This window comes from Podarcis pityusensis (genome assembly GCF_964106645.2).
Source record: "Podarcis pityusensis genome assembly, chromosome: 2".
In the NCBI taxonomy this organism is placed as follows: domain Eukaryota; kingdom Metazoa; phylum Chordata; class Lepidosauria; order Squamata; family Lacertidae; genus Podarcis; species Podarcis pityusensis.
In genome coordinates, this window is record NC_138029.1 from 8,206,697 (window position 1) to 8,227,762 (window position 21,066).

At 46.0% G+C, this 21,066-nt stretch overlaps 1 protein-coding gene and 1 long non-coding RNA gene across 2 annotated transcripts in view; both read left to right on the top strand.

Moving 5' to 3' along the window:
• LOC308471281 overlaps positions 1 to 21,066 on the top strand; it is a 107,951-nt gene that overhangs the window by 69,089 nt on the left and 17,796 nt on the right. The window lies entirely within an intron of this gene.
• On the top strand, positions 3,454 to 17,290 carry LOC308470930 (keratin, type II cytoskeletal cochleal-like). The gene is made up of 9 exons (XM_080994640.1): positions 3,454 to 4,562; positions 8,213 to 8,427; positions 8,794 to 8,854; positions 9,241 to 9,336; positions 10,641 to 10,805; positions 11,768 to 11,893; positions 12,980 to 13,200; positions 15,806 to 15,840; positions 16,618 to 17,290. Exons 1-9 carry the CDS (start codon positions 4,047 to 4,049, stop codon positions 16,890 to 16,892), a joined length of 1,710 nt encoding a protein of 569 aa, XP_080850766.1. The 5' UTR covers positions 3,454 to 4,046; the 3' UTR covers positions 16,893 to 17,290.

Below are 21,066 nucleotides of genomic sequence, written 5' to 3' on the forward strand. Positions count from 1 at the left end.
TGGCATCTCCAGGTGGGGCTGTGAATGAATCTTGTCTGAAGCCTGCCAGCTGTTGTAGACCAAGAGTAGGCAATGTGATGCCCTTCAGATGTTGATGAACTGCAACTCCCTAACCATTGGCCATGCTGACTGGCGCTGGTGGGAGTTGGGGTCCAACAATATCTGGTGCTCACCACATTGTTGGAACCTGTACTGATGGACCAATAGGCTTCCATAAGGCGGTTTCCTAGCACCCTGATCCTACCTATGCGCCAGATCTTCACTCTTAGTATCACACATATTTGGCTATATATGCAGACCCTACAAGTGTCCATTTTCTCCAGGGATGTCCCTGATTTAGAGAAGTTGTCCTGGTTTCTGATTTGATCCTGGTATGTCCCACTTTTCCTTAGGATGTCCCTATTTTCATTGGAGAAATGTTGGAGGGTATGGAGTTATCTGACCCCCCAAGCTGTCTGAAGGCAGGTATAGGGAAGGGTTTTTTTAATGTTTAATGTTTTATTGTGTTTTTATACGTGTTGGAAGCTGCCCATAGTGGCTGGGGCAGCCCAGTAAGATGTTTGGGGTATAAATAGTAAAATTACCATTATGGAATGTGATGTCCCTATTTTCATCGGATAAATGTTGGAGGGTATGTATATATAAGAACACAAGTTCAGTCTCCAGCATTTCCAGTTAAATGGTCTCAAGAGAGTAGGACTGGAGGAAGACCTTTGCCTAAGATATAAGAGATCTTAATCAGAGATCACAGCACTGGCCTAGTTGGATCAATGTTCTGAACTGGCATCATATGGTAGTGGACTTTGCACTGCACTGGACAGCAGTCCTCATCATTTCTGACCATCAGCCATGCTGGCTGAGACTGACAGGCGTTTTGGTCCAACAACACAAGGAGGGCACAGTTCCCCTGTTAATGGTATAAGAAGACATATTCATGATTTTGGCACTGCTGCAGTGGTGCTTACCCCGCACAGTGGAGAGAATAGTGGGAAACCAGAAACTCTCATTTCATGAAGTGTCCAATGGCCCTTTGGGGCTCTACTGGACCATTGCCACTTTTTTGTGTATGGCCTAGTTCTGAGACGACATGAGTCCGGTGAAATGTGTCTCTCAACTGTGCTTGTGAGGGAGCAGACAATGCTATAGCTTTGTTGAAACTACCTAGGTGTGGAATTGATTGGGGCGAGGATGAGAAACCACTGGGTGCTCCATATAAGCCACTCTGAGCTTTCTAAGTATCAGTGGTGGCGGTGTTGTTTTCCCATACCATAAAAAACTAGAGTCCTTTCTTGCACATGCATGCCTTTGTGGTTAAGGTGAACTGAGCTTTCCCTAGCCATAGAGGATCTGGGGTTCCCACCCTTCCACACACTTTGCTTCTTTCAAATAATAATTGCACAATTGAACATTCTCACTGTGGTCATTTCTTTTCCTTTTGTATATTGTTCATCCATTCTGGAGAGTTGTAAGGAACTGCATGCTGGAACTTGTGATCAAACCTGCTTTAAAAAAACAGACACCAAAAAAAACTGGGGAGGAATTATCTTCCTGGTGAGTCTTGAGATTGAAATGTGGGTAACTGCAAACCAGGGCTGTACATGGCTAGCATGTTTTGTGGCAAAATAGGTCGTTTCATATCGCTTGTCCCTTCTGCTCCCTGATTGCTGGTCCCACCACTGCTCTGTACCAGGATTCATTGCTGAAACACACTGTCAATGACTCCAACTCTGACACATGATTTGGTGTGCCAATCATGCATTGCTGGATTCCACCTTCCCCCTCTTGCAAAAAACCCCCCACCCCATTATCATTAATAACTATCAAGTTATAGTATTTGCTTTACCTATTTAATTAATTTATATACCACTTTATCATTTAACAGTCTAAGCTGTCTACAAATCCCAGCAAAAAAAGAAATCAGTCCTGGCCCTGATCAAGCCAACACCTAGTTAGTTTCACATTTATTAGCAACACCCTATAGGTCCCGGGCCCTAAGGAAGTCAGATTAGCCTCAACTAGGGCCAGGGCCTTTTCAACACTGGCTCCGGCCTGGTGGAACGCTCTGTCTCATGAGACCAGGGCCCTGCAGGATCTGATTTCTTTCCGCAGGGCCTGTAAGACAGAGTTGCTCCACCTGGCCTTTGGCTTGGAATCAACTTGATCCCCTCCCCCTCTTTCCTCTTTCCTTTTTCCTTCTGTGATGGAACTCCTATTTGGGGACTTCCCTGGCTTTTTTCTGGCTCATGTAGGACCAGTCTGGATAGTTTGGCCTTGGTGAAGATTTGACGTTTTCACCCCCCAAAAGTTTTTGATTTGAGTTTCTACTGAAATGAGGCTGCATTTTAATGTTGTATTTTAATCTTGTTTTTAAGTTGTATTTTAATCAATTGTTTTTATACCTGGTGTTAGCCGCCCTGAGCCCAGTCTTGGCTGGGGAGGGCGCGGTATAAATAGAATTTATTATTATTATTATTATTATTATTATTATTATTACTATTATTATTATTGCATAAGCTTGAGGGAAGACCCTTGCAATCTCTGCAGTGCAGCTTCTCCTTCCTTACTGACCATCCTGCCCTTCTTCCCCAACCAACCTTTGTTCCAGCTTCCTGCCCAACTAACTTCCCACCCCCTGACAGCCCCAGATTGCTATGGGTGGCCAGAACCAACCCAAGACCACCTGCAACTGAATCCCCCTGACTCAGACCAAGCCCAATCTCTACCATGTCAGCCAGATGCAGTTCAGGATTTAGCTAACTGTCATATTGCCAGAACATTACCATGAACGACATTTTGCTGGTGGACTGATCTTGGGAAAAGTTACCTGAGGGGTCACAGATATTGTGGGGCCTGGATCCCAAAGGTGCAATTTAAAATGTTTAAAACTAAGAAGTAAATTCCTCAGCTTCGTATATGTGGAGAACAGGGCAAGGAACAGCTGTTCACAGGGCTTTAGTGTAATCTTTCTCTCATCTACCATTTAAGAAACTACTCATCCCCCAGAACACCAGCATCTTGAGTTTCCAGAAGAGCAACTGGAAATAATATCAGTCTTGTGGGTGCAGCTCTCCTCACCAGTTCTCTTTTAGTAATGGATGCTTTTGAATTCTGGTGCTGGAGGAGACTCTTGAGAGTCCCATGGACTACAAGAAGACCAAACCTATCCATTCTGAAGGAAATCAGCCCTGAGTGCTCACTGGAAGGACAGATCCTGAAGCTGAGACTCCAGTACTTTGGCCACCTCATGAGAAGAGAAGACTCCCTGGAAAAGACCCTGATGTTGGGAAAGATGGAGGGCACAAGGAGAAGGGGACGACAGAGGACGAGATGGTTGGATAGTGTTCTCGAAGCATGAGTTTGACCAAACTGAGGGAGGCAGTGGAAGACAGGAGTTCCTGGCGAGCTCTGGTTCATGGGGTCACAAAGAGTTGGACACGACTAAACAACAACAGCTTACAATGGTCAGTTTATCTAACCCTGCCAGCCTGCACAAATTCATGCATTCAAGCTCTGCAGAATTGCAGGTGCTTGAGAAAGTTACTAGCTCTTGGCCACACTTTCTGACGCTTAGGTGTGCCCATCCCTGTCTTCAATTTAGGGAGGACAGTGAAGAATAGGCTGTCACCTTCACAGAATTGAGCAAGTGGTTTTGCCATGAGATATAGCACTGGCCTGCTTTCTTCTCGTTCCCCAGCTCAAGTACAAATTGAACTCATTAACACTGCCAGTCTCCAACGGAGGCCAGGGAAGGTGGTCATTATCTTCAGATGACAAGCAAGCCTTGCTGAGACTCTTGTACTTCCATTCATCCTTTTGTGTATGGGCGTGTGTGGCATGGCAGGGTGATGTCACCACCCAGAAAAGCCGCAGGGCATGCCCAGCCCCATTAATCAGAAAGATGATCCATCTTAAATCATGCAACCAATCCCACTTCCTTCAGAATATAAATAAAAAGAAGAGCCCTTAAGTCCCAGAGAGAGCAAGTGCACCCGCCTCCGTCTCATCACCTATCTGTGCGCTCTCTCGCTCTCTCCACGCCAGTCAAAATGTCTCACCAAACTTCAGTAAAGATCCAGAGGAGAGGCTTCAGCAACTCCTCTGCCATCGTGCCTGGCTGCGGCCGCACCAGCTTCACTTCTCGCACTGTAACCAGAGGTGGAAGCTGTGGTGTAGGTGGAGCTGGTTTTGGTAGGGTCAGTGGCGGCGGCGGCTTTGGCAGCCGAAGCCTCTGCAATCTGGGTGGATTTAATAGGGTCGCAGCGGCTGGTGGTGCTTCCAGCATCGGTTATGGTTGTGGTTACGGTGGTGGCCTTGGCAGTGGATTTGGGCTTGGTGGTGGAGCAGGTGGCAGCTATGGGCTGGTTGGAGCTGGCTTTGGCGGTGGGAGAGGCGGTCCCGGCTTCCCTGTTTGCCCACCTGGCGGGATCCAAGAAGTGACCATCAATCAGCAGCTGCTGGCACCTCTCAACTTGGAGATTGACCCCAACATACAGAGAGTCCGCAAAGAGGAGGGGGAGCAGATCAAGACGCTCAACAACAAATTTGCATCCTTCATCGATAAGGTGAGAAGTCAGATTTCATGAATGCCTTATCCTGTGACCCTTGAGTTGTTTCAAACCATTCAGTCGCTTTATTTCTGCTACTCTCCTTCAGTCTAGCTCAGGCCACTATCACCATTTAACACAGGCACTACGAGGCATGTGCTCAGTGTCACAGAGCTGTCAACTTTTTACTGGCCATGCTTTGGATTCTGAGAGCAGCACTTTCTGCAAAATTGTTGCAGCCGATCCCTTTTTGTTTGTTTGTTTTGCCATGGACCTAAAGTGATCAGGAAATCTTCTAGAGATGCGATTGTATTATGCCTGAAATTAACGTGGCTTCAAGGCAAATTTGCAGATTCTTTCTTGGGAGGAGCATCTGAGCACTCAATAATTTCAGTAAGATTGGTGAAATTCCACATAACCCCTTTACTTGGATAACAGTTTCAAGTTGCTGTTAGGCACTTGTCCAGGGCTGGTAAAATAAATTGGAAAGCAGAGTCCAGAAACGTGGAGGGGTGAAGCAATTGTACCCCAGAGGGTTTGCATTTGATGCAGAAAGCAGGGCTGGAGGGAGAGATGACTCATGGTGAATAGCAGTGATGGATAGGAGAGAGTCAAATAGCAGCACTGAAGATGCATGCAAGATGAGTCTTGAGTGGTTCACGGAGCTCATTCATTCATTCATTCATTTGCTCACATTCGTAATTTGCCTCATCCCAAAGTTTGAGTGCAGGTAATAATATATTAAGAGTGATTGTATTAACAGCCTGATCCTCTGCAAGCTTGCTTTGAAATAAATCTCAGTGTTCAGTGGGACTCACAGGTCAATGTGCTCAGCAATGCACTTAAAAGCCTCATTAAAAGTTAAATCAACTAAAACACAATGCAAAAATAATGTTATTTGCAATTTTACCCCACTTTTCCTCCAAGTAGCTCAAGGTGAAATGCATAGCCCAGCAATCCTATTTTATCTTCACAACAGCCCTTGGAGGTAGGTCAGAGAGAGAGAGAGAGAGAGAGAGAGAGAGAGAGAGAGAGAGAGCGATTGGATCCATGGTCACCCACTGAGCTTCATGGCTGAGAAGGGATTTGAATTTCCAATCTTAGTACATATCCTAATGGCAACAACCAAGCTCCCTTAAAAGATGCTCAGTCCTGAGCACAGATGAAGTTCGATGAGGGATGGGAAAGGGGTTCCATATAACTCAAATAACACAAAACTTAAAAGGCTTTCTTAATGTGTATTACGTAAATTGATGCAAAATCTGAGTTATCTCTGCATGTGTGTGTGTGTGTGTGTGTGTGTGTGTGTGTGTATAGATAGATGATAGAGATAGATAGATGATTGACAGATAGATAGATAGATGATAGATAGATGATAGACAGATAGATGATAGATAGATAGTTATTTCAACCCAGTCTATATGTGTACTTAGGGTTAGACTCCACTCAGTGTGGAATTTCCCTATGTGCCTTGTTAACACTTGACTCTGCGTATTGCTAAAAAAGCCCTTAATACAACTAGTGGTCATATTAACTGTGGCCTAAGATCATCTTTAGAAGCATTGCCATTAAGAGACTGGCAGGCACCAAAGACAGGGTCACTTCAGCCCTGGCTTATGGAATTTATTTCTAAGGGATGTGTGATTGGCCTTCTCTGTGCCAGTCTTCAAAAAGGCCTTGAGGATAAACTAAGATAGTTTCATTCATGTCACTGCTGGGTTCTAGGGCATTTATTTTAGTTTATAGGACTTTGTGGTCATTTTTATGCTAGGCTAAACATCCTTTAAGAGTCACCTAATTCGTACTTAACTGGCTTTTTGTTGTTTCGATTTTGGAATTGGTTGTTTTATCTGCCATACATCTGTAAGCTTCCTAGAAATTGCATCGTCCTGTAAGGCAACTTAAAAAACCAACAAATGAACAACATAAATAAAATGGAACATAAGTCTTGTTACCTGAACGATTTGCAGGAAACTAGCATGTAACTCCTTCTGTTGTGCATGATCTAGGACAGGGGTCTGCAACCCGCGGTTCCGGAGCCGCACGTGGCTCTTTTACACCTTTGCCGCGGCTCCGGGGCGGATACTAGCGAGGGGAGAAGGCGCATTGTGCGCCCCGACACTCCCCACTGTGGCGGGTGCTGTACTGGCTGTGACGTCGCATGGGGGCGGTGCGTGCGTTAGTCACGCACCGTCCCAACGTCACCTTCCCGCCCGCCCGCTACATTGTAAGGGGCATGTACGCTGGTCACTGCATTGAAAGGGGGCATGTACGCTGGTCACTGTTTTGAAGGGGAGTGAAGAACACACACACACACAAAAGGTAACTTGTTAATTTAACGTTTATTTCTATGAGGAGGAGTAATTCTGAGGGGTCAAACAAAGAAATAATAAAAAAGTGACAAAAATGTTATTTTTATAATGACGAGTTTTGCGGCTCCCAGTTTTTTTTTCCTTCGGAAACGGGTCCAAGTGGCTCTTTTTGTCTTAAAGGTTGCAGACCCCTGATCTAGGATGTCCTTCCAATCAACTGCAGTAAATACCTCCAGAATTTAGGCTTAGAATAATGCTTTTCAAGTGGGACCCAAACTGTTGAAATTAATGGCCCAAATTAATGTCACCTTCCCAGCCCTTCTTTCTTCCTCAGCAGCAGAAACACACAAATACCAACACTGAAGAAACATATGTGTCCCCCCCCCCCATTCTTAATGTGAATATACCTAGGCAATAATAGAATTTAAACAGTGAGATACAGGAAGGGAACACAATTTAGAAGGGGCAATGTGGGAATCTGTTTCTTCAAGGGTCCTTCAATGGTGTGTTGTTGGCTTGGTAAAAGGAAGGAAGGAAGGAAGGTCCTCATTACGAGACTAACCCAGGCATGGGCAAACTTGGCCCTCCAGATGTTTTGGGACTACAGTTCCCATCATCCCTGACCACTGGTCCTGTTAGCTAGGAATGATGGGAGTTGTAGTCCCAAACAACTGGAAGGCTGGATTTGCCCATGCCTGGACTAACCCAATAATATGTCGGGACTCACCTGTAAGGAGAGACTCACACTTAGGACAATAGGAAGCTGCCTTGTATTGTGTCAGGACAGTTGCCCATCTACCTTAATATTGTCTACACTGACTGGCCGTGGCTCCCTGGGGTATCAGATGAGGGGCATGCCCTTTCCTACCTTAGGATGCCAGGGGTTGAACCAGTAAACCATCTGCATGCAGAGCAGTTACTCAGCCACAGAGCGATGACCCTTGCCAGTTTGTGAAGCACTTGCTTAGCATCCCCATCGGAGTGTGACTTTTGTTTAGTCATTTAGTCGTGTCCGACTCTTCGTGACCCCATGGACCAGAGCATGCCAGGCACTTCTGTCTTCCACTGCCTCCTGCAGTTTAGTCAAACTCATGCTGGTAGCTTCGAGAACACTATCCAACCATCTCGTCCTCTGTCGTCCCCTTCTCCTTGTGCCCTCCATCTTTCCCAACATCAGGGTCTTTTCCAGGGAGTCTTCTCTTCTCACGAGGTGGCCAAAGTATTGGAGCCTCGGCTTCAGGATCTGTCCTCCCAGTGAGCACTCTGGGCTGATTTCCTTAAGAATGGAGAGGTTTGATCTTCTTGCAGTCCACTTTTAGAAATGGTTAATGATGCTGTAGGTCTTTCTGCTTCCAGGTGCGTTTCCTTGAACAACAGAACAAAGTGCTGGAAACAAAATGGACATTGCTTCAGGAGCAGGGCCAGAAAACAATCCGAAACAACATTGAGCCCCTTTTCGAAGCTTACATCAACAATCTGAGGAAACAGCTGAGCTGCCTGGAGAGTAACAAAGGAAGACTGGCTGGAGAACTGAGCAACATGCAGAACCTAGTTGAGGACTTCAAGCACAAGTAAACCTCTCTCTCCCTCTCAGTTTGTTTTCTATGTCTTCCTTCTCTTCTACACCTCCTCCCCTTTCTGCTAAAGCCACAATTCACACAAGCAAACAGCTTAATAGCAACTTCAAATGCAACACGCACCATGTGGCAGTCTGTGCATGCACAGCATAACATCTGCCATGTGGTTTGACCACATGGTGGATTTCAACAGGCTTGGTTTACAGGCCCTTCAGGTCGTTTCTTTGCCAGTCATGGTGCAAATTGGCCCTTTGTGATCAAGAATAACCTCTTAGATACCATCAGCGCCATTCCAAACTTCTTTAAGCATTGCAGCCATCTCTTAATTGTTTTTCCTCTCTGTCTGTCCTGCCCAAACAGATATGAAGATGAGATCAACAGGCGTACAACTGCAGAAAATGAGTTTGTCACCCTCAAGAAGGTGAGTGTCTGTAGATAGCCCATGGGGAAATAGTTTTGCCGTGAGGGGTAGTAATCCTTTACTATTGTATCCCACAAACCCTGCAGACAACTAAGTTTAAAATATGTTTCTACAAAGAAAGCTGTAATCATTCACAGTTGCTAGGCCACAGTCCTTTGTTTTTAAGAGACACATGTAAGTGTGTGTGTGTTCTTGTTCACAAAATGGATATATCACTCATTATTAGTGATGTAACTGGCATTAGCCAATAGGTGCCCGCCACAGTCATGCATCTGTACCCCACAGAGCACACTCAGGCTAGTAAGTCATCAATTTAGGAGCTGGATCACCCTCTCTTATGCTATAACTTTAGACTGTCTAGTTCAACAATATCTTCTTTTTTTCAGGATGTGGATACCGCCTACATGAACAAAGTAGAGCTGGAAGCCAGGGCAGATTCCTTCAATGATGAACTCAACTTCCTCAAAGCTCTGTATGAAGCGGTAAGGATCACACCTATTCACTTTAGCTGAAGTGTTCTGTGCTGTACGGTTATTAAATGAGGACTGCCAAAGAGGCCATCTAGCCATCTGCCTTGCTATTCACCTAGAAAAAGAGCCTCGTTTCAGAACCTCCCATGGATAATAAGGACAAAATGAAGGTTTATCCATGGGCTTTTGTTGTCTCTCAACTAGAGCTGCCATCCATTTTGCCTAAAGTGTAATTTTGAAGCAAAGTCTAAAGATTCTGGTTGGGTGAAAAACAACTTTGAAAGAAAGCAATTTCAAAGGAAGCAAAAGAGAAAGAAAGGGAATACTAGCAAAGTTTATCAGAAGGAATGAGATTTACCTTTACATCCATAACTTGCTATTAGGCTTCAACTGCTAAGGTAAAAAATAAAAGAAACACCTGATGGTATTTTTCTGGAAAATTACAAGTTTTTTTTAAAAAAAATGAGAGTGAATTTCTTAAAGGGATCCTGAGCACCCCTCTTTCCAACATATTTATATGCTAGAGATAAAATTATTACTCCTGTGAAAGGGCAAAAAATGTTGGAAGGGACTATAAGATCACAACTTTAGCCCCCCCCCCCCAATGATATGAGGGTTTGTCCTCCCAGCCCTGCCTCAACATTACTCACACATTGAGGGAAGATCTGAAGGGGGGATGTCTGAAAACACACAGGGAGTCCCCATGAGCCAGAACTTGGAGTGCACTTCAGAGCTGGATCACATTGGGATCCAGGAGATTCAATGACAGGGCAAGCGCACTCAGTCCCACTATTAATCATGCAAACAGAGTGAACCCAGTGGTGTGGTGTGCTCATGGTGCTTCACTTCTTGGCAAGAAATGTATGCTGATGTTACGATCCTTTGTGAATTCCATGAGAAACTAATCTTCTTCCCAGCATACCATAGCCCTAGTCTGCCCTGCTAAGTTTGAATGGGTAATGGAATTTCAAAGGAACAGAGAGAGCTAAGTTGAAAGTCCAGGAATTATAGGGTGGGGTTTGAGTGTCCTGTACAGCGCCTTCTTTTAATTGCCTATGAATAATCATGGCTCCTATCCCTGCAATTCATGTGTGTTCTATCTTATGTTTTAAAAACCTATTTTCATTTTTAAAAAAGAAAAAAGAAAACAGGTGTTTTGGAAGCAGAATGAGTTACGTGTATGCAAGTTTGCTTGCTTGCGTAACTCCTTACAGCTGAAGGATTCGCTTGGAGCACAGTTTGGGCTGGGAATTTGCAGAGGATGCAGAATTCAGTATTATATGGCTTTGATTGAGATGTTGCTGCCTCAACTACAGGAACTTGCACAGATGCAGACACAAGTCTCTGACACTTCCGTGATTCTTTCAATGGACAACAACCGCAGCCTGGATCTCGACAGCATCATTGCTGAAGTCAAAGCTCAGTATGAAGACATTGCAAACAAGAGCAGAGTGGAGGCTGAATCCTGGTACCAAAGCAAGGTAAAACATCATAAAGGAGCTAGAGAAGGGTGGCTTTCCTGATGGTTCGTGGCTTAGAAAATAAGCCAAGTTGCTTCTTCCCCTTATTTCTGAAATGACTAGGCTTATTTTCAAAAGCCACCGAAAAATTGCTTCTGAACCACCCCTTCTTCCTCACTAGTCTCCCAAACTCTTCCCTTTCCTTTAAACTAGATTTACTTGGCCAGGGAACCAACAGCATACTCAGGTCTTAGGGAAGGAGGGAGAGCTGATCTCTCCCTCCCTACTTCAGTGTGCTGGTAGAATGCCAGAAGAAAGGCCACCATGACCCATGGAAATGTATTTTACCCAATGAGTATTGCAGTGATAGCATATCTAGCATATACTCATGCACCAGGCTTTTTTGTGACAGTACTCACCATTACAAGGTACCAACACCACTTCTTTGCTGCCCATCGCAGCCATTTTATGCCGGTAAAGGTAAAGGACCCCTGACAGTTAAGTCCAGTTGCGAACGACTCTGGGGTTGCGGCGCTCATCTCGCTTTACTGGGAGAGGGAGCCGACGTTTGTCCGCAGACAGTTTTTCCAGGTCATGTGGCCAGCATGACTAAGTGAACCAGAGCAGCACACAGAAATGCCGTTTACCTTCCCGCTGGAGCGGTACCTATTTATCTACTTGCACTTTGACGTGCTTTTGAACTGCTAGGTGGGCAGGAGCAGGGACCGAGCAACGTGAGCTCACCCCGTTGCAGGGATTTGAACTGCTGACCTTCCGATCGGCAAGCCCTAGGCTCTGTGGTTTAGACCACAGCACCACCCAAGATTTTATGCTGGTACTCAGAGCATTTTGATCAATATTTGAGTACCGGCACCTGATTTTTTAAAAATAAAAAAAGCACCCCATATGTATAGAAAATAAGAATGGTTGCTCCAAATGGAATTAACCTAATGTTGCTGTGTTTGCTTTCTGCCTATATTTAGTATGAGGAACTCCAGGCTACTGCCGGAAGACACGGTGATGACCTTCGCAACACCAAGCATGAGATTTCTGAACTCACCCGACAAATCCAGAGGCTGCGCGCTGAAATTGACAATGTGAAGAAGCAGGTATGGTCTTGCTGGAAAATACGAAATGTGAAAATGTGTTTAGAATTCTTTAAAGGAGAACCTTAAATGTGTTGGGGGTTCTTCCTCCAAGGGATACGAGAGAGAATTTCCATAGGAGAACGTTGGTCCAATACATAACTTTTTACCTAGGCTTTCCATGACTCATAAGACTGGGTCTTGTTAACTCAATCCCTGTATTTATCTGCTTTTATAATACAATTTTACATTGTGTTTTATCTCTGTTTTTATAATACTGTTTTGTAATTTTTATGTTATATTTTTGCATATCGCTTGGAGATTTTTAAGTGGTGTAGGTATGCCTTTAAGTAAATAAATAAAATAGAGGGAGGAGAGTTGCTCAATATCATCTCAGCATATGCAAAATGGCTGATTACTTATTTAGTGCAGTCAGTATCAATGGTGGTTTATGGAATAACATAAGGAAGCAATAGGTCTTTCTTGCTCCAAGGAGCTTGCGTGCCAAGGCCACATGCCCCGCAGTTCCCCATTGATTAATAAACACACCAGCACAAGTATTTAGGATTATGGGCTAAAACAGGTCACAACTTTATTGGTTACAGATGTGAGCAGTTTGGCTTAGGCATTGGGTGATACCAGGCTATATATTGACTCCCGCCCAACTGCAGGGAGTCAAACGAAGGGTAAACCACCAGAAGGGGGAGCCCTATGACTTACATCAAATAGGTGCACCCCAAGGGAACCCCTTGGGGTCATGGCATGGTCCTAGCTCACACCTGGGCTTTGGACAGGATCCACAGCCCCGGATCCCTTTAACAGGATACCCTTATCGAGGAGGGACAGGCGGAGGCTCCAAGCTCCCCTCCCTTAAACAAAGGCTTACCCAATGCCTAACCGCCACTCAAGCCCAAATGGCTCGCCACCAACACCCTCATACCTGCAACCAACATCTCAGAATAAGGTCATGCGAAATGGCTGATTATTTATATATTGCAGTCGGTATCAATGGTGGTTTATGGAGTAACATAAGGAAACAATAGGTCTGTCTTGCTCCAAGGAGCTTACCATTTAAGCTAACCAGTCTTTTCTCTCCCTACCTGCAAACAGTGTGCCAATCTTCAGGCAGCCATTGCGGAAGCAGAAGAGCGAGGCGAGCTGGCTCTCAAGGATGCAAGGCAAAAGCTTGCTGAGCTTGAGGATGCTCTTCAGAGAGCCAAGCAAGACATGGCCAGGCAGCTGAAGGACTACCAGGAGCTGATGAGTGTCAAGCTAGCCCTAGATATTGAGATTGCCACCTACAGAAAGCTTCTGGAAGGAGAGGAATGCCGGTCAGTGAGATACAATCTTTGCAACCTTGTACACATCCCATCCTTTCTCCAATGTTGATAAATCTAAGATGAGATATCCAATGTGGGGCATTCCAGATGCTGCTGGACTCCAGCTCCCATCAAGCCTGACCATCTGCCATGTAGGCAGGGACTAATGGGAATTGGACATCGGAAGGGCACCACACTGGCTACCTCTGCTAATGATCATTGCATACAGAAGGGAGAGGTGATAGCTCTTCATCTAAACCTGGGCTTCCCAAACTTGAGTCTCCAGCTGTTTTGGAATACAGTTCCCCTCATCCTTGACCACTGGTCCTGCTAGCTAGGGATTGTGGGAGTGTAGTCCAAAAACAGCTGGAGACCTGAGTTTGGGAAACCCTGATCTAGACCAAGCATGGGGGGCCTTAGGCCATCCAGATGTTGCTAAACTACAGCTCCCATCATTCCTTCTCATTGGCCATGCTCATTGACTGATGGGGGTGTGGTAGAAGTTCAGCAACATCTGGAGGGCCAAGGGCTCCCTACACGTGGTCTCAGTGAAGAACTACCCCTCTGTCAGAACACAGAGCTGATAGTTGTTCCCTAGTGCAAATTGCAGTTCCCACTTCAGGTCTACCATTATATCATTCTGGTTGTGACGTAATTAAAGGTTATTAAATATATCCTCCTTGAGTAATCTTAAGTGCCTGTCTGTCTTGGAGACCAAATGAGGGATAACTTGTCCTCAGTCCACAATAAAGTATTGTCTGGTGTGCTGCTTCAGTGGTTTTCCCATGCACAGCTACCAAAGTCACATGGAACAGTCAGGCTTCTCAATTTTACTGTCTGGTGGGAATATCATAGAACAGTAGTTTTCAACCAGTGTGCCTTGGCACCCTGGGGTGCCTTGAATGATGATCAGGGGTGTCATGGGCAACACTGGCCTCTGTCCCTCTTTCCTCCTTTTCTTATGTGTACAAACACAGATATTAGTCCACTATTGATTGCACCCCATATGAAATGCTTTACAAAAAGAAGCCATATGTAAAACATTTCAAAATTTTTGGTTCAGAGGTATGGGTGCACACTTTGCAGAACAACAAAGTGAGCAAACGTGGTGAACATGGTATTTTTCTGGGTTATGAAAAAGGTTCCTATCATGTGTTAATCACTGACACAAAGGTGATTAGGCTGACCAGAAGTATGGATTGTAATCCAAAATGGGACAGAGTTGGCCTTTTTCAATGTCATCCCATTTCAGATGGTGATGGTGCAAAAGCAGTTAAGAAAGACGCAGATTCTGTTGTTGCTGATGGTAATGCTGATGCCAACATAGATTCTGATGATGACACAGATTATCCAAGTCCAAAAGCCTCTCTTAAACAATCAGATGAGTCTGACACTGATTCAGACACAGCACCTTCATTTACATTAGGTCGTCATTCTCCCATCTCTGCCTCCAAAAGTCTTGTGCAGCTGTTTGTTGCAGCGGCCCTGGCTACAAGCTCCCCAGGCGAATGGTGACTCTGGGGCTGGCCAGGGGGTGCTGATTGCCAGGAGCTGAGGCAACCTCGGAGTAAGCAAGCAAGCGGGCTAGGGAGCCCAGCCAGCCAGTCTGCCAGCCCTTGCTGTTGGGAATGGATGGACAAATGGGAGGCTGTGCTGGACTTGGTTGTGCTTCCTGTGTGCAATGCCTGCCTGGGAGCTGGGTGGCTGGCAGCAAAGGGAAGCCTCTCTGCCATGCAGGCCTGGCTGTGCCTGCTGCCACTTCCTCCCAGTGTAAGAAAGGTGCTGGCCTCATGTTCACTGCTAAGGCTGGGGGCAGCCTCTTCCCAGGTCCCTGTGGGGCAGCAGGAGAAGGCACTTCTCTTTGGGGCAGCAGCTCAGAGACCAGGGGTGCTGGCAGCTGCTTCTTGGGGAGAAGGGGAGAGGGGAGAGGAGGCTAAGGGAACACTCCACAAGGGAGGATGTTAGAAACGGATTAGGGGCTGCATGCAAGGGGTGACATAACTGAGCTGCTGAGGCTCTGAGTGTGTTTCTCCACAGAATGTAGTTGCTCAAGGGAGCTGTGGACTCAAAAAGGCTGAAAAATGGTTGTGGAAGACCAGAGGAAGTTGTGCACACTGCTTTACATGCCACCTAAGGGGGCTTGCAGGGACACGGGTGGTGCTGTGGGTTAAACCACAGAGCCTAGGACTTGCCGATCAGTAGGTCGGCAGTTCAAATCCCTGCGGCGGGGTGAGCTCCCGTTGCTCGGTCCCTGCTCCTGCCAACCTAGCAGTTCGAAAGCACATCAAAGTGCAAGTAGATAAATAGGTACCGCTCTGGAGGGAAGGTAAACAGCGTTTCTGTGCGCTGCTCTGGTTCGCCAGAAGCGGCTTAGTCATACTGGCCACATGACCCGGAGGCTTTACGCCGGATCCCTCGGCCAATAAAGTGAGATGAGTGCCGCAACCCCAGAGTCAGCCACAACTGGACCTAATGGTCAGGGGTCCCTTTACCTTTACCTTTAAGGGGGCTTGCAGATTTCATCACAATGAACTGCCAATTCTGCTTCTTTTCAAACTTGCTCCAGTTGTTCCGTCTGGGCTTGAATCCTTACCACCCTCTTTTTGTTTTCTGACAGCCTGGCTAGTGATGGAGCAGGAACAGTGAACATCTGTAAGTATCCTGGGGAAATGTTTATAGCTTTGCACATTGGGGAAAGGATGAAATAAATGATGCCTTGTTTCAGTTCACATTTGGAGGGCTGCACATAATGCTTCCACTCACCCATCTCGCCATACCTCCTCTGTGCCCACATTTGTACACTGTAAAGCCCTGAATAGCTATGCCTATCCATTTGCACAGTTGCTGTTCTGATGCAACATCTTGGGTTTTCTCTGCTGGTGCAATGCTGCAGCTCTCAAAGCTGCTTAGCTTTAATGGGTTGTTCCCAAACGTTGCATACAACTCAGTGTTTTTTGCCCCATTCATATTGTGCATCTGGAACTTAGCCGTTCATAGGGATAGATAAGAAACTCAATTCATTTAATATTTAAAGGTGAAGCTACCTAATTCACACTTTATGAACAATTCTCAAAGCAAAACAGTCACCTTTCAAAATCTGTACTTTTCCTACTTTTGCAATGCAGTTCTCCAGCCAAGTAACATGTGCAGAAATGCATCTTGTGTAAATAGGCTTTGCAAAAAATGTCAGTATTAGGCAAACTTGCATGCAAAAGTGGAGAAATGCTGGTGCATTTTCACTAGCACTTTTTTTTTTAATGCAAACTGATGTGGAAATGTGGAGTAGTGAATTAAAAAATTGGAAGAATGAGAAAATGAGAGAGCCAGAACAGACAGATTTGCCCATTCCTACTCATTCATTCAACCCAGACACAGACAGACTGATGTGCTCTTCATGAGTCTTGATGACGTGTCCTTTCCCTTTCATAGCTGTTGTCTCTTCAACCATCGGACGTAGCGGTGTGGCCGCTGTTGGCAGTGGTCTTGGCTATGGAGGCGGATGCAACGTTGGCTATGGAGGCGGAAGCAGCCTCAGCATGGGAGGAGGTAGCAGTTTTGGAGTAGGAGGAGGCTGTGTAGGCCTTGGGAGTGGACTTGGTGCTGGAGGAAGCAGCTTCAGCTCTGGGAGTGGAAGAGGCGTCGGAGGCGGCAGCAGCTCTAGCGTGAAATTTATTTCCTCTTCTAAAAAATCCTACAGATGCTAAAGCTCAAACTTCCTTGTAGTCTTTGAAAACAAAAATGTAACTTGTGAACCCTGTCTCACCTAGGCCTCCCTCTAGACAGTACACACTTTTATTGTGAGTGGCTTGTTCAATACCATCCCTTTGTTTGTTCACATTTGGGGGGAAATGTAAAACTCTACTTTTCAGATGATCTGTGTTGTAATTGGCTCTCTGACACAGACAGAGTTTACCAATTTTTAATCTTGCTTCACCTCTCCACTTCATTGTCGATCCTTTCAAATCAGAATTCTAAAGTTTCAAATTTTGTATAAACCAGATCACCGTTTGTTGGTTCTTGCTTTAATTCTTTGATGCCTGACTTCACTTTTTTGGGTTTGTGTCTGTGTTATTGTGTTCAATAAAATGCATATTGTAATTTATAACATTTTCTAGTCCTTTTGAATATACGCCAGTTATCTCAAATAACTTGAGCACTTGCACAGCAGGTTGACAGTTTCTGAAGTGCTTTCCATCTCACTATTCTGGACAACAGTTCTGGGAAAGAGGCCAGTATTAGAGATGTTGCAGGTGTTGGTGTATGGGGGGAGGGAAGGGGTTAAGGTTGAGGCAAAAGTGGCTTGCCTAAGACAGATAGATGGCTGAGTTTATAAAGAAATTTACTAGGTGCTTCCTAGAATGAATACAATTTCCATTCTGACCTGTATTTTTCACAATCAGCAGTTTCTGGCCCAGTGCAGTTAAATTCCCACTAAATGCTACATTGTCACTGTCATCTATTGAATGTAAGTCATGTAATTTACTCCAATGTAGGTGTCAAAAACAACATTAAAAAGTCAATGTATCATTTGTGGGTAGAAAAAGGATGTGAACCAATCGTATTCACTTTTCTTTTCCTGACCACAAATACACGAACCGCAACAATTTCCACTTTCTTTCCTATTTTTGTTGGAGTTCTGACAACCCTATTTTTTAGCTCCTCTTAGCTGCTAAGCCAGCCTTCTGCAACATGATGCCCTCCAGATGCTGTTGGACAACATCTCCCATCATTCCTGACTATTGGCCATGCAGGCTGCGGTTGATAGAAGTTATAGTCTACTCTAAAACATCTGGAGGTCACAGAATTGGTGAAGGCTAGGCTAACCACCCCTATAATAAAATAGATCAGGAGGGCTATCACATTTCAACCCAAATCTTATAGATTTACAGCTGGACTATCATATGGAGCAAAATGATTGAGGCAGCAGAAGGCTTGTTCACAATGCCACATAGATTATTTTCCTTAAAATTAATTCATCATTAAATTAAATTCTTGAATACAAGTTGGCCAACAGATTGTTATAAACTAGGGTTGTATCCAAACTAAGTTGTTCCATTCGCACAAGGACTTCTACCTGCACAAGACATCCCCCCTCTGTCTCCTCTCCCCATGAACCCCATAAATCTGCTCTAGAAGGTTGGGGGGGGGGACTCCAGATTTGAGCTTTCTATATGTACCGTATTTTTCGCTCTATAACACACACCCGACCATAACACGCACATAGTTTTTAGAGGAGGAAAACAAGAAAAAGAATATTCTAAACAAAACAGTGGATGTATGATTTTTGTGGTTCATGCAGTGGCCACAGACATGTGATCTGACGGTAAGTTTGGGGTAGCCCAATGCAAAAATCCTGAGGATCCATGTGGATCTGTGCTTTGTAACCACGTTTTAAGTGGGGAGGGAAGGAAAAGCACTCAAGGGACAAGGAGCACGCGTGGGGTGGGTGGAGAAGGATGCTGCTAATAATGCAGGAGAGGGGTTTAAGGGGAGAAGGAGCACGCGTGGGGTGGGTGGAGAAGGATGCTGCTAATAATGAAGAGGGGTATAAGGGGAGAAGGCTCCTCTCCTCTCCCACTTTGCTCCTTTAAAGCAAGCAGGCTCTGCTTTTCTCCCTCCTCCCCGCTCATCCCCGGCTTAGCGAGCTGAAAAACTTTGCTGCTATGTAGCGAGCTGAGTGGGGAGGAGAGAGGGACAGAGAGCCTGCTTGCTTTAAAGGAACCAACCGGACAGGAGCCGCTTACACTCGTGTAAGCGGCTCCTCTCCTCTCCCGCTTTGCTCCTTTAAAGAAGCAGGCTCTCTGTCCCTCTCTCCTCCCCACTCAGCGGCTCTTCTCCCGCTTTGCTGTTTCAAAGCGAGCCTCGGAGGAGGGAAGGAAGGGGAACCATGGATCCTCTGCTCACGACTGCAGCAGATCCCTACTGCCACCCGTAGGCATTCCCTCCATAACACGCACATACATTTCCCCTTACTTTCTAGGAGGAAAAAAGTGAGTGTTATGGTGCAAAAAATACGGTAATTGTAAGAATCCTTTTCCCAGCTAGCAGCAGAAAGATGGCAGAGAAGCCATACTGTGTAACCACCTATGTGCCCTTAAGTTATACTATGAATATGAGGGTCCCTGAAAGGGTACAAGCTCCCCCCCCCCCATTTCTTCCCCCCCTCAACATTATTCCTAATGAAATTGAACCCTGTTGCTGTAGAGCTTGAGACCACTAAGGATTCTTCTCACCCATCTACGCTAGGTTCCTGTGTGCAGAACAGCCTGCTCCAGGTTAGGGCAAATCATTAGCCAGAGGCTAGAACTCACAAGTACTAAACCACAGGTAGGGAGCCTGTAGGCCCTCCAGCTGCTGATAGACTCCAACTCCCATCAGCCCCAGCTAGTGAGGGGTAGTCAGCCAATGATCAAAGATGCTGGGTGCTGCAGTCCAGCATCATCTAGTGGGCCACCAGTTCCCCCACCAGTGCATTGGCTGTCAAGCGTAGTTGTTCGCCATTCTGAGTAGGCACTGCTCAGCTACAGAAGACACATGCAAGGCAACTCTGTATGTCTCAGCTCCACAGGGCATTGCTAAGAGGCCTCCAACATCCTTTGCCTTCTGCATCCCACTCAACCCATAGAAATGAAATGAGACCACCATTTTCTTTGTGAAGCCAACATCACATAAGCCAGCCATGCCCAACTTGAAGTTGACTGTGATCCATGGTCCAAAATAAAAACTGGCAGTGATCTAGCACCCAGGGATGGGTGCAGGGTAGGTGGGCAGGCCCTGGCTGCTTCCCAAGGGGGTGACAGGGATGGTTGCAAGTTGGGTGCGCGGGGCCGCTTCCCCGACGCTGCTTCCTCCGATGGGGGAGGGCTGGGTGCAGGGTGGGCGAGCACCTATGGGGCAGGGATGGGCGTGCGTGCAGTGTCAAACCAGTCCCTCCTGCAAGATGAGCTCTGGAGGCGCTGGTGGCTGCTCAGGCACATCTCTAGTGGAAGGCGGGTGGCGATCGACCAGAATTCATACCAGGATCTACTGGTTGAGTACAGTCGACATTTTGTACATCTGACATAAGCCAATGAAAAAGCCATGGAGGTGCTGGATAATTCTGTGTCCAGGGCAGCTGTTTACAAGTTCCATCTGGTATGCTAGCTGAAACCCTACCTGCCTGCACACTGTCTCACCAGAGGGGGTTATCTCCCACTTGGGACTACTACAATGCGCTCTACGTGGGGCTACCTTTGAAGGTGACTTGGAAACTACAACTAATCCAGAATGTGGCAGCTAGACTGGTGGCTGGAAGTGGCTGTTGGGACCATATAACACCAGTCTTGAAAGACCTACATTGGCTCCCATTATGTTTTCGAGCACAATTCAAAGTGTTGGTGCTGACCTTTAAAGCCCTAAACGGCCTCGGCCCAGTATACCTGAAGGAGCGTCTCCACCCCCATTGTTCAGCCCAGACACTGAGGTCCAGCTCCGGGGGCCTTCTGGCGGTTCCCTCACTGTAAGAATTAAAATCACAGGGAACCAGGCAGAGGGCCTTCTCGGCAGTGGCACCCTCCCTGTGAAAAGCCCTCCCATCAGGTGACAAGGAGATGAATAACTATATAACCTTTAGAAGATATCTGAAGGCAGCCCTGTATAGGGAAGCTTTTTAATATGTAATGTTTTACTATGTTTTTAAGTATGTTGGAAGCCTCCCAGAGTGGCTGGAGCAACCCAGTCAGACGGGCTGGGTACCAATAATAAAATTATTATTATTACTGCTGTAAAACATTTTGTTGCTAACAGACTTTGCTGTCGATACAGGGAACCTATGGGCCTCCAGATGTTGGGCTCCAACTCCCATCAGCCCCAGGCAGCATGGCCAATGGTGAGGGAAGA

What these genes read in the sequence shown, in the direction of transcription:
- LOC308470930 (XM_080994640.1), top strand. Translation starts at nt 4,047, where the DNA reads ATGTCTCACCAAACTTCAGTAAAGATCCAGAGGAGAGGCTTCAGCAAC. An exon ending in TTGCATCCTTCATCGATAAG is followed by an intron (nt 4,563 to 8,212) that starts GTGAGAAGTCAG and finishes TTCTGCTTCCAG; the next exon opens with GTGCGTTTCCTTGAACAACA. An exon ending in AGTTTGTCACCCTCAAGAAG is followed by an intron (nt 8,855 to 9,240) that starts GTGAGTGTCTGT and finishes TCTTTTTTTCAG; the next exon opens with GATGTGGATACCGCCTACAT.